This window comes from Bacillus rossius, chromosome 3 (assembly GCF_032445375.1).
Source record: "Bacillus rossius redtenbacheri isolate Brsri chromosome 3, Brsri_v3, whole genome shotgun sequence".
In the NCBI taxonomy this organism is placed as follows: Eukaryota; Metazoa; Arthropoda; class Insecta; order Phasmatodea; family Bacillidae; genus Bacillus; species Bacillus rossius.
The window spans coordinates 43,632,618-43,647,698 of NC_086332.1; the positions used below are offsets into that span (position 1 = coordinate 43,632,618).

Consider the following 15,081-nt stretch of genomic DNA (forward strand, 5'->3'; position numbering starts at 1 on the left):
GCTGCAAGGTCAGCTTTGTCAGCCGGCTAATGGCAGGTTCAGATTGGCTGCTTGTTAGCCAATGATGTCTCATTGACATCCACACCATCACTGACGGATTAGCGCTGCAGTGCGAGTCTGGATCAGACAGACAAACTTGAGCTGATACCTAATAGAGAAAGAATTTCAAATTAAACACTAAACTATTGGGTGATGTTTGATTGAAGATAACCCTAGCGGTTTTCGAAGAAATGCTAGTCATCAACATCTTGCAGGTGTATTATTAACATGCAGAACCCAGTATGCTAGAAGCTGCAATTTAGTGGCGCTCATTGCTACGTAAATTATACGCCTATGAATAAGTTAGTTTTGTACTAATAATCAGCCTTGAAAAATTACTTGATATATTTTATTTTACAAAAAATTATGGGAAATAAGGACTTTCCCCTAATTATTTCAGTAAAACCATTTCACTATAGCGACAAGATTCCGGCGATTGTAGAACTTGTTCAATTAATTTATGCTTGGTTATTTTTTTTATCTTGAATACTTTTTATGTTATTTACAATAAATCAGTTGTTCAGCTTCAGCTTGAGGCATATACCAGCTCTGTAAAGAACTTCAGACTAAGTCGTATGTATGTTTTCAACTTATACTTTCGCGATGAACCTGCAGCCGAAGATAGACGGTCGAATTCAGACCCAGCGTGCGCACAAGTCTGAGGGACTGAAGGGATCAGTAATGGCCTAAAAAGGGAACCATCCCTGCATTGCTTGGGTGGTTTCGGAAAACCTAAATCAGGATGATTCTAACCCGGGCCCTCTTGACTGCTAGGGAAGGGGCATAGCACTGCGCTCCCTCGTTCGGTGCCGAGTGATGCTGGAATAGCAATAGCGCGGCGATGCAAAAATTTCTAACCAATCACTTCGACACATCTCAGACGTCAGGACGACAGAATGGCGGGCGTGACAAGACTTTCCGAATAGAAAGGTTTTCTATTTCCATCGCGTCGTTGGCGCGGCGTTACTGAAATGCGTGTCAGTGTTTGATTTTCGAAAGATAGTTAAATTGATGCATTGGCAAATATATTATTATTGTGTTTTTAAGGTTTTCTTTACTGGAATGATATTATAAATACAGTTGGGAAAGTATAGATTAAATCAATTTATTTTTTTAAAATAAATACTAAGTATTTAATACTGTATGAAATTAATTATTAAATTTATAAGTATAATGGAGATACATTTTAATTAATTATGAAAATCAATAAATTTGCTGAATGTTTATTCTAATTTATTAATTTTAATTATTGTTTAAATAATAATGTAATTTATAATGCAGATAAATTATACATATGAAAATATAACCAAACTTATATAATTACACTTGAAAATACACTTGATAAAGTGTATAAACACCATTTCTATCACTTAGTGTACGCGCATCGAAAAAATTCACTCATTTTTTTTATAACGCGCCTAAAGAAGCATAACTTAAAAAGAAAAAAAAAACTTTTAAACATTGATGGTTGGTGTATGTTTAGTGTATACAAGAAATATTTTACGATAGCGTCAAGTTTAGCGGTGGTTGTTGAACTCTAATTAAACACTATCCAAACGCTTGTTTTTTAAACTTTTAAATACTGTTTTTTATGTTATTTGTAATAAATCAGTAGTTCAGCTCCAGCTTCAGAGGCGTATAACGGCCAGAGAAACATGTTATACATAATTGTTTATTTTTGTTCGGCGCTCGGGTGAAAACAGCCAATGCTGATATCCTGCTGTCGCGTCGCGTCGGGCCCGTTGCGCCACTGTGATTCCAGTATCGATGGCTGGTGGAGGGACAGCTCGGGCATCGACTTGTGCCAATTCGCTGTGTGTGTGCACGCTTCGCGCTTGGTCGCGGTCGGCCTTCTGCGTCACGCCCCAGGGGCTCGTGAGCGGGACGACTAATGCGTGTTTTTACCTCCCCTGCCTTCCGGTCTACCCCTTCCCGTGCCTTGCTGATTCCCTCTCTCGTCTGCTAGCCTGTGTGGTGAGCGCACGGACACGGGTCGTCCTACGTGTCAGCAGTATTGGGAATAGCCAGGGGCGTAGGAACCGGGGAGGACAGGGGGGACGTGTTCCCCTGAACTTTTTGGGTGGAGGGGACTGTCCCCCCCCAACTTTCTAGACCGTGATATTTTTATTTTAAAATATTATTCTGCCCAACTTTATTTGTAATTTCTTCACTCATCAAATTTTATCTTAAGGAAACAATAATAATTTTAACATCGATGTATCCAATGGTTAGATACAAAAACTGCTTAAAAAGCGCTATTTTGCACTTTTAAAATCAAAATTTTCCGGTGGAGGACCCCCGACCCCCCGTCTTAGTAATAGGGGAATGGGTTTACATGACATCAAAATCATCATTTGTCCCCCCCAACATTATGAACACAGCTACGCCAATGGGAATAGCAGGTTATTCAACCACTTATTCACCTTTACTCTGCCCTACAAAGTAACCACTAGTAATTCTTGAAGTGAAAACTTCTTTAGCCGCGTTGAGCGATTTTTGGTAGGGGCAAAACTTATGGGTTCGCGTCACCGACATGCTAGTGACGTGTTGTGCCAGAATGGCGACACGCAGCAGCCTGTGTACATGCATACGCATATATACACTAATACATTGCATATACTCAACTGTATCATGTGCGTGTTGGACTCTTTTTGGATGGGTAAAATCTTGTGAGTTCGCGTTACCGACATGGCTGTAGTAGCAGTAAGTGAAGTTCAATTGACCACGTGAATATATGACGTAGGTCTGACATCACGTGTAAGTCATAGCTAGGTAATGAATTTTTTCGTAATTTTGACATACCACTGACATCTGTTGTGACTAAAAAATGATGTAAGGATAAATTATATGCTGACATCGTACTGATATAATACCAAAATCATTTTTTACGTAGATTTGACGTAGAAATTATGTAATATTGCACATTTAAAAACAAAGTTTTAAGTAGTTTTCACTTCTGTTGACAGTCCCCATGACTGGCAATTTTTTTTTTTTATATATAAGTTGAAAAATCTTCAAAAAGACACCATCGAAGATGATAAATGGAATATAATGTTGGTAGTGTGGGATTTTTACCCACTAAAAAACAACCTCTTACTGCCCTTCCCGTGGAAAGGGGGCCAGACCGGAAACCGCTTTCGCTTTACTTCAGTCGGATCCTAGATACGCTGTTAAGCGCCCGCCGTTTCTTATTCCTTAGCTTTCTTGGCCTTCAGGACGTCCTCCGCAAATCGCATTACAGCCTTACAATTGGTCTCTGAACTTGCCATAAGCGCTATGATATTCCCGGGGTTTGGCGCAATTCCAATGTCTTCCCAAGTCTCGTTCCTTTCCACTGTCCAACATCCGCAACGAAAGAAAGTATGATAGTATAGTAGTATTAGTTTAATAAGCGTGACGGAACGCGAAGCTGTTGGCTAGTGATTAACTGCAACTAGCAACTGTTAAAAACAAAATTTACCGTCATGGCAATACTTAAATTCGCCATTACTTGTGTATTCTTAGAAAGAAAAAGAAATCTCTCAATTTGGCCTTGAGTGTTCCTGAAGCTCAGTGTCATTAGAAGTTTTTCTTGTGAATAATTGATAGCTCTTTACATACACAAGTGCTTGTTGATTATGCATGCAATGCCTTCTCGGCAAGGTCAAAATGATGATGGATCGATTTCCTACTTTGGAATGGATAATAATTGATCATCATTTAGTGTTTGTCAGTTATACAGTCGTTCGAAGTTCGCTGTAATGTTAGCAGTTCCATTATATTCAGCATTTATATGCGTTACTGTATGTTAAAATGGGTAAACTTTACTTTACCTTTTTTATTCTGTGCCTGCCGCTTAGTTTTTTATCACGAAGCCTTTTGCTGATTTGTCGTATTATTGCTGGCGGATTCTTGTTCGAGATTATCAGAAAACCTTATATGGCCACTGGCAGTGCAGTCTACGAAGAAATTAAAAATATTCAACAGCAAGTAAACATGCCAGCTCTGTTGTGCTCTTCTTGGTTCGAAAGTTGAGCATTCCAGGCTTTTCCTGTAAAATACAGCCCTGTTACTAGAGACCGGAATAATTGGCGGATTTATTTCGCGGTAGGTTAAAATTTCAACCACTGTACATTTATGCTGCTACAGCGATTGGCCCACATCTATCTGGAGGACCGCGAGTAAGTGAGAAATCATCAGTCAAGGACACAAAGAATTCACGACAATGCCACAATTGCCAGAGGACTCAGGAGTCCATTTAGGAGGTCGTTGAACCCACGAATTTTCCACTCCCTACCTATTACTCACCCAAAACTTTTCTTTGTCTGCACGAACAAATGAAAGTCCTCGCACATAGCAGCGAGAGGGCATTCATTTATTTAGTGTCGTCAAACAAACGAGATGGCGGTAGTGTTGTTTGACTGGTCCAGGCGCGATGAAGCTGTGCGACTTCCGTGATGGATCTCTCTGATCTTTCAGGATCCTGCTGATCGTCCCGGAGATCATGTGGAACGTTCTCGGCTCCCTGTGGATCTTCAGCAGCATCATCGAGTGTGGCGAGGAGAGCTTCACTGTGATTGTGGTTGAAAGTGCGTGACGTTCCGAGTTATTCACGCTCCTCTAAGGCCGGTGTCACACAGGAGCGGTTGCTAGTTTCTACTCTGTGGTACTTTTTTTTTTAGCTCATTTGTTAACATTTTCGATTTTGATAAATAAAAAGAGATACCTACATCGTGCACTCCAAGGAAAATTTTGAGCCAAAAAACGCTGCGGAAGTTTCAACTGCAGTGGCAGAAACGCATCGTGTGACATCGGCCTTAGTGTATTCTGCGTAGCCACTGTAAATGACATTTTCATCACTTTTCTTTGTATTTCTCAGACTAGACAGCTACGTTAGTCCCCCCCCCCCCCCCCCCATCATTATTTGCCATTTTTTTTGTATGTGTTATGTGGTCCTATATTCACTGTCATTGGTTAATTTGCTGGAAATGTAGGAATAAAAATGTGATATTCTAGTTGACGTTCTTGGAAACATAAATAAGTAGATCGTATACCTATGTGTAAAATGGTAGCATTAGTTTTTGCTGTAAAGTTTGATCTCGGTGCTTTTTTTTTTTTTTTTTTTTTTCATTTAAGGGATATGTATGAGACACACAGTATTTTTCATTTCTATTTGTATGGGGCCTGTGGAAGGGTAAATAATTTTGATTTTCCGATTATGACCACTGAGTGGATTTCTGTTGTCATGGGAAGTCTAAGGAACGACGCAATGTCAACGAAATACCAATTTATTCGTCACTATCTTTTAGCACTTCAGTACTCAAAGAAAAAAAAATTAAATCACGTGAGACATAAGTGTGTTAACAATATTATGATTCAGAACCTGTGTGCCGTGTCTTGTACATGTCTAATGTATACACAGAAAAAAATCTTTTGTACCTGAATACAAAGTTATGTCCAGCCATGGCCGTCAAGAGAGAGGCCTTGAGATGGGGGAGCCTGATCTCCGGGGCCCCGGTTAAGGTTCTAATGCTTCCTTTTACACAGATATAACAAACATTATGAGTCTATTGTTTATAAGAAACCATAGGAAACCCTAAAAGTTATGACACACATTTACTGTTTTTAAATTTGAAATATCGGAATTGAAAATTATGGACATTAAAACGAAAGGGAGGGAGCCCAACAAAATAATTTGTCCCAGGGCTCTTGGTTCCTCTCGATGGACATGTCCATTACAGAAAAACACGCCATTGAGAACAATTTTAGGGGGCGAATTTCAAACTCTTTGGGAAAAGGGGGGAGGGGGGATGAGAGGAAAGAGATAACAAACAATAAATAAACACAATATCTAAAAAAAAATTGTCAGTTTACATTAATTGCCCTTAAAGTGAAATACTCTGTTTAGTATTTTAGTGTTGTATTGCATTAAAAAAAAACTACTTTGATTAACTAATATTGAAAAGTGTTCCGGGTTAGGACCCCCGGACCGCCCGGTTGGACGCGGGGGGCGGGTGGTGGGTGGTGGGCGTGCGGCGAGCGAGCGGCGCGTGCGCGTGTGCCGCAGCGCTGGTGCTGTTCAACTGGCTGCTGCTGGCGGTGACGGTGTTCGGGCTGGCGCTGGTGTTCGACCCGCTGGGCTCGGTTCAGCTGAGCAGCGAGGAGGCGCACCACCGCCGGGTCACCGGCCTGTGGATGTGGCGCTTCCAGTGGGCCTTCTGCTGGGTGCGCAAGGACCGCCTCTGCAAGGAGGCCTTCCAGCAGGTGGCCGGTCAGTCCGCCTCCGCACTTGTTCTCTTGGCACCTTGTTTTTACAGAGTTGTCGAAGTACAATTGTAATCACCATTCCACATCAAATGAATGCTTAAAGAGAAGTAGAGTATGTCTGAATGCTAGCAAGCATTATTTATAATGAATAAGTACTTCATGTTAGTATGAATTCAATATTTAATTTTATCCAAATATTCCATATGCCACATCACAGTGTGGGTGGAGAGGCGAAGGGAGCTAGCCGTAACAATGTGTTTTGGATAAAGCTTGGGAAAAAAAGACACCTAGTCAGGGCTGCAATTGTGTCAGTGATGCGGGATGATAAATAATTGCGACGGCCGCGGTATCGCCTCCAAAGACGCAGTATTCTCGTCGTGCACAAGACAACTTTTCAATTTGAGCGGTGACCATAACTCAATACGGCGGGGAAATTAGGATAAACGGGCATTTCGTGTCTTAAAGTTATTTTGAATGCACTTGTTTAGGTATTTAACCATTTTCACACACCTAAAAAAAAAAAAAAAAATTAAAAACGGAATGCGGGACAAAACTACTCATACGCCCTCAGAGTATTAGTAAATGCTTTTCGTAAACAGAATTACTCGGACATGTTGAGCAGTTTCTAAATTGCGTGGTTTATTCCGAAGCTTGGCACACAGTGTGTGTGCTCGGGTAACCGAGGGCCTTAAATGCTTTTTCAAGAACTGAAATTCTTAGAAGAAAATTTATTGATACTTAAGAAGGTAGCCTTACACTATCACCATGAATGATTGTCGTAAAACCGTACGTGTTTTATGGGAAGGGAAGGTCACTCTCTAATCTTGCATATCCATTGGCCATAAATTTAGCTGTACTTAATTTATTTTACTGGCTTTAGGAAAGCTAGGAAAGGAGGGGAGTGGGTATGATGCCAATGATGCCAATTATGCCACCTAGAGTAGCCTTTGTGACATGATGCGACATCAAAATATTGAAATTTTATGAACATTACGTTTTAATGATGCATAAAACCGAAACCAGCTACTATATATGAAAAGTTTCTTGCGTCTTTACATTTTCACAACACATAGCCATAAAATCTCTCAAGTTGGTTTTAATTTACTTGTTTTAGAAAAAAAATTAATCTAAATTTAATTTTTGCTCCGAAAAATCATTGCATAAAAGCATACGTAAAAGATTTCTCGATTGATTATTGTAAACAAAAGCTCAAATACATTAAATACATTTGCATTACCAATGCTCCAGTTTAACCATAATTCAAAAACCAATTCCAGATGTTCATATTTAATCAGGAAATATTTGTATTCCACAAATGATGTCACAGCTGTGTCGAATGTTGTTGCTTAAAAGTGTATATATTATTTTGCATCTACAGCGCAATTGTGATTCCAGCATACTTTCTTCCTTTTTATGGTGTCTACCGACCCTGGAAAACCTGGAAAAATAAGGGAATATTGTAATCAGGGAAAAATCAGGGAATTTTTGTTTGGTAGGTTGTTTATTGATCAGCTTGCATTGACGTAGCATCAAGTGTATCCCCTCCCATTTTTATTTTTGAATGGCAAATAAAGAACCGTTCCCACGTCCATTTTCTTTTATTTTCCATCGGATTCGGAAGTGGCGTCAAATCACGTGATACAAACTGGTTCAAGCTGGTCTGTTATCCTGCTGATGTGACGTGCTGCAGCATTTGCTTTCCACGTTCGGATTATACCAACAGGTGCATTTAATTTTAAGTATCTATGGATGCCCTCAACATAAACTGGGCATTTTTGTAAGCTTTGGAAATACGTATCACAGACACTTTTGGTGAAGCCATCTTTGCCAGAAATTGGTAGCTGTGGGCTTCATACATATAATATAGAAATCTGGGGAAACTCAGTGGGAATTGAAACAATTCTAAAATTCGTATAATGACACATGTCAAAATATCAGCTCACTGTAAACAAAAATTCAGAAAACTTAAAATCTTAACAGTCATAAACGAGTATATATTAAGAATACTCTTATTCATACATAAGGAGAAACTCTATTTTCAAAAAATCTAGATATTCATTTATACAACACAAGAAAATCCAATAAATTGAGGATAACAGTTCATAATACCAGTCATTATAAAGGGGCACAAATTACATACGTAGGCATAAAAATTTACAACTTATTGTCACAAAATGTCACAAATATAACTAATTTATGTATATTCAAAAGAACAATCAAACAAGTTCTGTTAGAACATCCTTCCTACTCTCTGATAGAATTGTTTGACCTAATAACAGATAAGAAAACTAAACTCCGGTAAATCTTATTTAAATCCATCACAAAACGAGGAGAAAAATATTGAGTTTTGTAAACTAACTCTTCGCTCTGAGCCTTAGACTTGAGTTTATACCATTCCTTATGTACCCATTTTTTTTCTTCTCTCTTTCTTACTATTGAAATGTAAAAGTACTCTGTAATATTTAGTTTTTGTGGTTGTACAGTATGTTATATCTGTATATATTTGTATTAATTGACTTGCTCTATATCCCGGAGTCCTTACCTCCATATGGGATCTACAGATCAAAAACTGAATAAATAAATACCGTCCATGGTGCTTTCAAAACTGGAATTTCTGCTACACAATAGGACGTTGTTAGTTTTTTGAGGCACAGTTACTATTTGTTTAAGCATGTACCTGCAAGGAGGGCAGATTACATTAGAATAACTTGATTAGAGCTTTTTTCCAAGAAATTTTGTGCAATTCGATGGAATACTGCAGTTGCTGAGCGTGCCATGAAAACGTTACCCCACCTAAAGAAATTTGTTAGTGAAGTTTCTATTTCATCCGTCTCTTTCAGTGTGGTGAAAAGTGCTTTTGAAGATAATCTTCTAGAAGTAAAATTGACACTCTTCCACTCTTTGGCATCAGAGCTGGAATTGTTTCTCACAATGTTCCAAAATGAAGCACCCATGGCACCTTTTCTCTATGATTCACTCACATTTTATTAGCTTTGGCAGGAAAGTTTTTGAAACCAGAGGTACTGAAGCACTTTAGGGAGAATGGCAATGTATCTCGATTGGATGTAGATAACCAGGAAAATCTATTGACTGCTAACAATATCAAGTTGGGTTATGCAGTATGCCATGCCATCAAGAAAGAGACAAGACAAAAGTCCCCTGAAGTACAAATTTACCAAGAGAATTTGCTGCTTATGTCTGTCTGTGGCTTTAAATTCAGGTGTGAGGAAACAGCGTGTGAAGTACAGTTTAGAATGTTGTCTTCAAAACAGGTGGCTATCAGGACAAGAAGCTGATAACATTGAGTGATTATATCGGTTGGTATGTTCCTCGCAAGATTTTGAAGCACTGTTCTCGTTTTTTTCTCGAGAAGACGGGCGCCTTGATCACTTATGGATGCTCTTTCTTAAGGCAAATACAGTAGCTGCCAAAATAGGCCTTCTAAAGTTTGTGAGGATGATGTTGGAGGATGATGTTGGTACTTTCCCATGGAAATGCATCATTGGAAAAAGTTTTTTCAGTGAATTCTAATCTGCTGACTGAAAACTTGCAGGAAGAAATACTGATCGCACAAAGACAGATGTACGACTTTTTTCAACGTTCTGGAGGTGTAGAGCATGTTGATATCATCAAGTCCATGTTACAGTATGTAAGAAATGCTAGTTGTAGGTGTAAGGAAGCCCTGCAAACATAACAAAAAGAAAAGGAAGCTACAGACAAGAAGAAGGAGATCAAGGCATTGCAGTTGAAGAAGGCTCGAGTGTTGGATTTTCTCGTTCTGAAGCAAGTGCAATAGACGCAAAAGTTGAGTCACTGCGAAATTGATGGGAGCTTCCTTTTACTAATGTTTTTGCAAAAGTAATTGTGTGAAATATTTGTAGCAGCGTGTTTTATTTGCTATCAATAGAGTCACTTTGGCCACGTCTGGAAGAAGGTAATTTTTTTACTAATTTAAGTGAGTTGAAATACTTTGAAACCCGTCAATGCACTGTTATGCAGTTTTTTCAGTTTCGTGTAATGTTTTAATTGTGTTAAAGAAAACCTGGAAAAATTCAGTTTTAGACTTAGTAAACCTGGAAAAATCAGGGAATTTAATTTACTAGATCTGGTAGACACCCTGCGCAAACTTAATATAATTAGATGTATGCTCATTCAGGTTCATTCTGCAGTCCTTGGAACTTTATCAAGGCATGTTTCAAACTTATATTTGAACACTATATCTTGAAATTAGTTTTGGGTTATCTCCTAAAATATGACTAGGCAACTTGATTCTCTGTGTGTAATTTGATCCTATGTTTTGATGCCATCTAATGGTATACTTTTGTAATAGAATGCTTTTAACACTCCTGATTCATTTACGTAAATTTAAATACAAAACCAATTTTTTTTACAAATTTAATTTAAAGCCACCAGTGTTGATTCATTTACAGTTATAATAACAGTTTATTAGATAAGGCAGTATAATTTATTTATTTTACTGGTATCTGAAAGATTTCCAGAATAAATTAACTTATTACGCATAATAAATATTTTCTTAGGTAATGTAACATTAATTTGGTATATATTTTATATGGAGTGTGGTTGTAATAGCACAGTAAAAGAATTTTTTTCAATGATACCTGTAACTAAAATTTTTTTTGTGAGGTATTAAAAATGTGGCTTTTGTTAATTTTATTTAGAATTTATAATTTTCAACTAGTTCATTTAAATAAAGTGAAATAATATAGTTGTTTTCATGCAATATACAACATTATTATTGGATATATGCATTTTTTAAAATTAGATCATAATAGTGATCACCTGAATAAACTTATATTTTATCAAACAGGACTTCTACTAAATTGGTCCGATGCCTTGATTATTGATTTATTTAGGTTCACAGGGACTGTCTTATCTGTCTTATATAATGCAAAAACCTTTTTGAAAATATTCTTGCTAGCAAGCATAATTCTTCAGTTCTATCGAAAGGAGCTGACCTTATAACTTATGTCTTAATTTTACTTGAATTTTTTTTTTTACAGCTGTAATTTTCTTGATAACTTATACCACAAACAAAACTCTCTTCTTGGACAAGTGGTAAGTAAGCATTGTTGTGGTAAAAGTTGTGGTAATGGGTGGTCCTATTCCAAGTCCTTTAGATAAAATAAAAAAAACTTCCACCATTTTCTTTTTCTGCATGAATCTTTGATACTGAGTAGTCACAGCTGTCACATGTTTGCAAGTACAGTATGTATATGTTGACCCCAACAATTCAGTTCTGAGCAGCCTTGTCCGCGGTCTACTTCTGCGTAGGTGCACTCAGCTCTTCTGGATTTGTTAACAGCAGGGGCAGGAGAGTGAGACCACCACCTGGTCACCCCTGTGGTGCTAAGAGTGCTCGGTTTCGCAGCGCTGTTCAGCTGCCTGTTCCGGGGCACGGACCTGGTGCCGTCCGACTTCATCGCAGGCTTCATCCTGCTGCGAGTGAAGCAGAAGCGAGAGGCGAGGGAGTACCGGCGACACGAGCTGCTAGCGGACGAGCCCAGCTATACCACTGGTGAGGCATCCCTCCCCGTTCTCATACTTCTCTCATAACGATGGAACGTTTAAGGAGGTAGTACCCTGAATCATTTTGATAAATTTCCCGAAAGAAAAAAAAACTTTTCTAGGAAACTAACGTGTCTTGAGTGCAGCGTATCGAGGATGGGAGATGTTTGTGCAGACATAAACGAGGTGATGCAGGACACACCGTCGTGGATGAGCCTGGAGCTGGCCCTCCACTACCTCAAGTACTCGACAGCCACGTACTCGTGGCCCTTCGTCATGTACCGCTGGCCCTTCAGCGGCCTGTGCCGCCTCGCCGGCAAGCTGGTGTGCTGCTCCTGCCTCAGGTGAGGCGCCTGCTCGCTGCAGCTAGGGCCCTCCCTCCTGTGCCTCACACTGCTGGTTCCCTCTTGTCGCCATCCTGGCTCTTTTGCGTTGTTTGTACTTGGCCGATGTTTGGTTACTAACTTAATCCTGTTTTCACCCCTTTGCGGTTAAATTCCTAAATAAATTTTAAAAAATCATGCTACATTACTTTTTATTTCAGTTATTCACACTCAGTTTCTTACCACTCCTAATTTTCTTTTGGAGATATGATTTTTTTGTACTGTAAACATAACTTTCCCTTAGCGGTAGAATCTCGAAAATACAGTAAACTCCCGGTATACCGCGCCCCGATAGATCGCGGAATCGGGTATATCGCGGGTCAAACCATGTCCCCCAATCAGAAATGAATAATAATAATAATAACAATAACAGTAGAACCTCGTTAATTCGTGATGGTCGGGACCGAGATAATCACGGATTACAGAATTTCACGGACTAGCGATTAAAAGCCCGGAAGGTCTTGTCAAGCTTCTCAGACACCGGCGTGCAGCTGGGTTAAGGCCAAGGTCATGTGACGTAACATCTCCCGAGGCTTACTGCGCCTTGGCAGCAGATGGATAAAAAATGGTAAACTCTCCATTATTCGTGTTAATTGGGACCCGCCGATGCCCGGATGATTAAAATCCTGTAAAAAAAAAGTAATAAACCCGGATAATCCATTCACGGTAATTCTTCGAATTAGTCTCGGCTTAAAAAAATACGGCACTGCCTAGCCATTAGTTCACGGTCATTTACAACAGCCGAAGAGAGAAAGATAAGATCGTGCTGAACTTGCACACATAAATTTTGGGTAGCCCCCCCCCCCCCCCCAAAAAAAAAAAACTCATCCCACTTCGTCCAGCCGAATGCCAGCCAGACACGTCACTCGCCAGGCGCCTGCCGTGCGTTGGCGGGTGGAAACAAACAAAGGGAGACGGGAAGCAGAAGTCAGGACATCCCCCTCAAGTTTAAAGAGTGACAAATGTGACAGCTGAAAGGGGGGCGACACAAAGGGTCGGTACAAACAGCGTTGCAGAGTTTGGCGGCCCACGTGATGGCTTGTAGTGTTTGCCGGCCGCCGGCCCGCGTGACGTTAATTTTAAGCGCTGACAATTTTTACTTCTCTTTTTTTTTTCTGCACTTTTAAATCGTCCCGGATTATCCGATTCCCGAATTAGCGCGTCACGGATTAACGAGGTTCTACTGTAATAATAATGCAATAAATGGTTGACAGCCGATTAGGATAATTTTGCGTTGTAACTCACAAACTAAGCATCGGGCAGAAAAAAGCCTAGGCGTAGAAAATGTCCGCAGTGAAATTCTAAACAAGATATATCCGTACATTATTCCTCTATCTTGTAGTGTTTTCAAATTATGGTCCAATCCAGCCCAGTGTTATTTTCTGAAACACTAGTTCTTAACATTTTTTTAACCCACAAATAAAGCATCGGACAGGGGACCCGATAAAGCCCACCGTCCAGCGACATTATCCAGCGTGACTCGGCTGGGGATTGATGTTGGATAGTCTTGGTTGACGGCAAGCGCTGGGAGGGGAGAGGCGAGCCGAGTATATGCGACCAAGACACCCGGGTAGACGGGAGGAGTGGAATATAAGCGCCAGTGATGAGAGGGGCGATTAAGCCGAAAGGGGGGAAGTCTGGTGACCTTGAGTAGTTCACTCATTTCCGTCTGCACACTTCTCGTGTTCACGTGTGTTGACAAGCGGAGACATATAAATGTTTTGTTACAATTGAACCTACAGACGTAATATTATTCATTGTATTATACACGTTCATCTTTTTACTTTGGTATAATGTTTTAACATTAAATAGTAAAGTAAATCAGCTAGCGTATTTTTAATCTTTGCCGAGGAATTCCGAGTGGTCCAAAACTTACGTGAACCATCCTGTACCACTTTTGCCGTGAGGTAGTAAACAAGCCCCGGAAATGTTTATGTGTAGCGGCCTCCCGACCTTTAAGCCTGGGGAATATAACACTTGTCGATCCGAGCCACACACACTCAGCAACTCGACACAGCGTTTGGTGAAATAAGTAAAGACATAGTTTAACAGACTTTTTAATACGGCGCCACTGATTGCGCTAAAATTATTTTGGCGAAATTTTTGTATCCCACATGTGACCATTTATAATTTACTGTAAGCATGGATAACAAAGTTTAACCACTTTACACGATAGACTATTCTTTATTTTATATTGTACGAATGCTAGAATCGTTTTTCACGTATCTGCTGCATACTTCTGCAAAAGACACGCTATCTGTAAGTACGTAAATCTAGAATTTTTATTTTGTCAATCAAACTCGGTACTTTGCGATTCATATTCGGTTTGAAGTATTACTATGGCCTTTCTATTTAGAAGACTTTGACCACAGAATCGTGTGTAACCGCACACACTGCACTTACTTTGTTACGGACACTCAGACGAAGCAGATACTGTGGCTGACACCACGAGACTGGCAGCAGCTTGTGTGCCGCACGTGTGTATGGCGGCGTGTGGCGCGCTCGTAGGCCGTGCGACAAACTGTGCGCGGCATGCGGGGGAAAAAAAATCAACATTTAATATTTATCTTGAAAATTTATTATTTTTATTTTTTCACCCGCGTTTAGTGAAAACTGCGGATGCAAAGTCCGCACAAAGGCGGGCCGTCTATACTGTGCGTGCTTGCCGACCTATTAGAACACAGGCGGTGTTTTATGCCTTTTGACCTTGGTCACATCGAAACATCGCGGTTATGCAACAACGCGGGTAAAAGTTATGTCCCCCGACAACCGCGTTAAATAGGGAGTGTACTGTATACTAAAACAAGCACTGTACCTAACTTATATAAGTTATTCGTGTTAATTTTCTTACCTCCCGCTTGATTTGCTTTGTAGATATGATTTTTTT

The 15,081-nt window shown here is 39.8% G+C and overlaps 1 protein-coding gene across 2 annotated transcripts in view; it reads left to right on the plus strand.

Moving 5' to 3' along the window:
• The window catches only part of LOC134530600 (diacylglycerol lipase-beta-like), a 148,796-nt gene that overhangs the window by 120,517 nt on the left and 13,198 nt on the right, over positions 1–15,081 (plus strand). For both annotated transcript variants that reach the window (XM_063365582.1, XM_063365583.1), the window contains 4 exons: positions 4,498–4,607; positions 6,086–6,289; positions 11,675–11,821; positions 11,987–12,155. In XM_063365582.1, the coding sequence (XP_063221652.1) occupies positions 4,498–4,607; positions 6,086–6,289; positions 11,675–11,821; positions 11,987–12,155 (630 nt within the window). The remainder of the gene's footprint in view (positions 1–4,497; positions 4,608–6,085; positions 6,290–11,674; positions 11,822–11,986; positions 12,156–15,081) is intronic.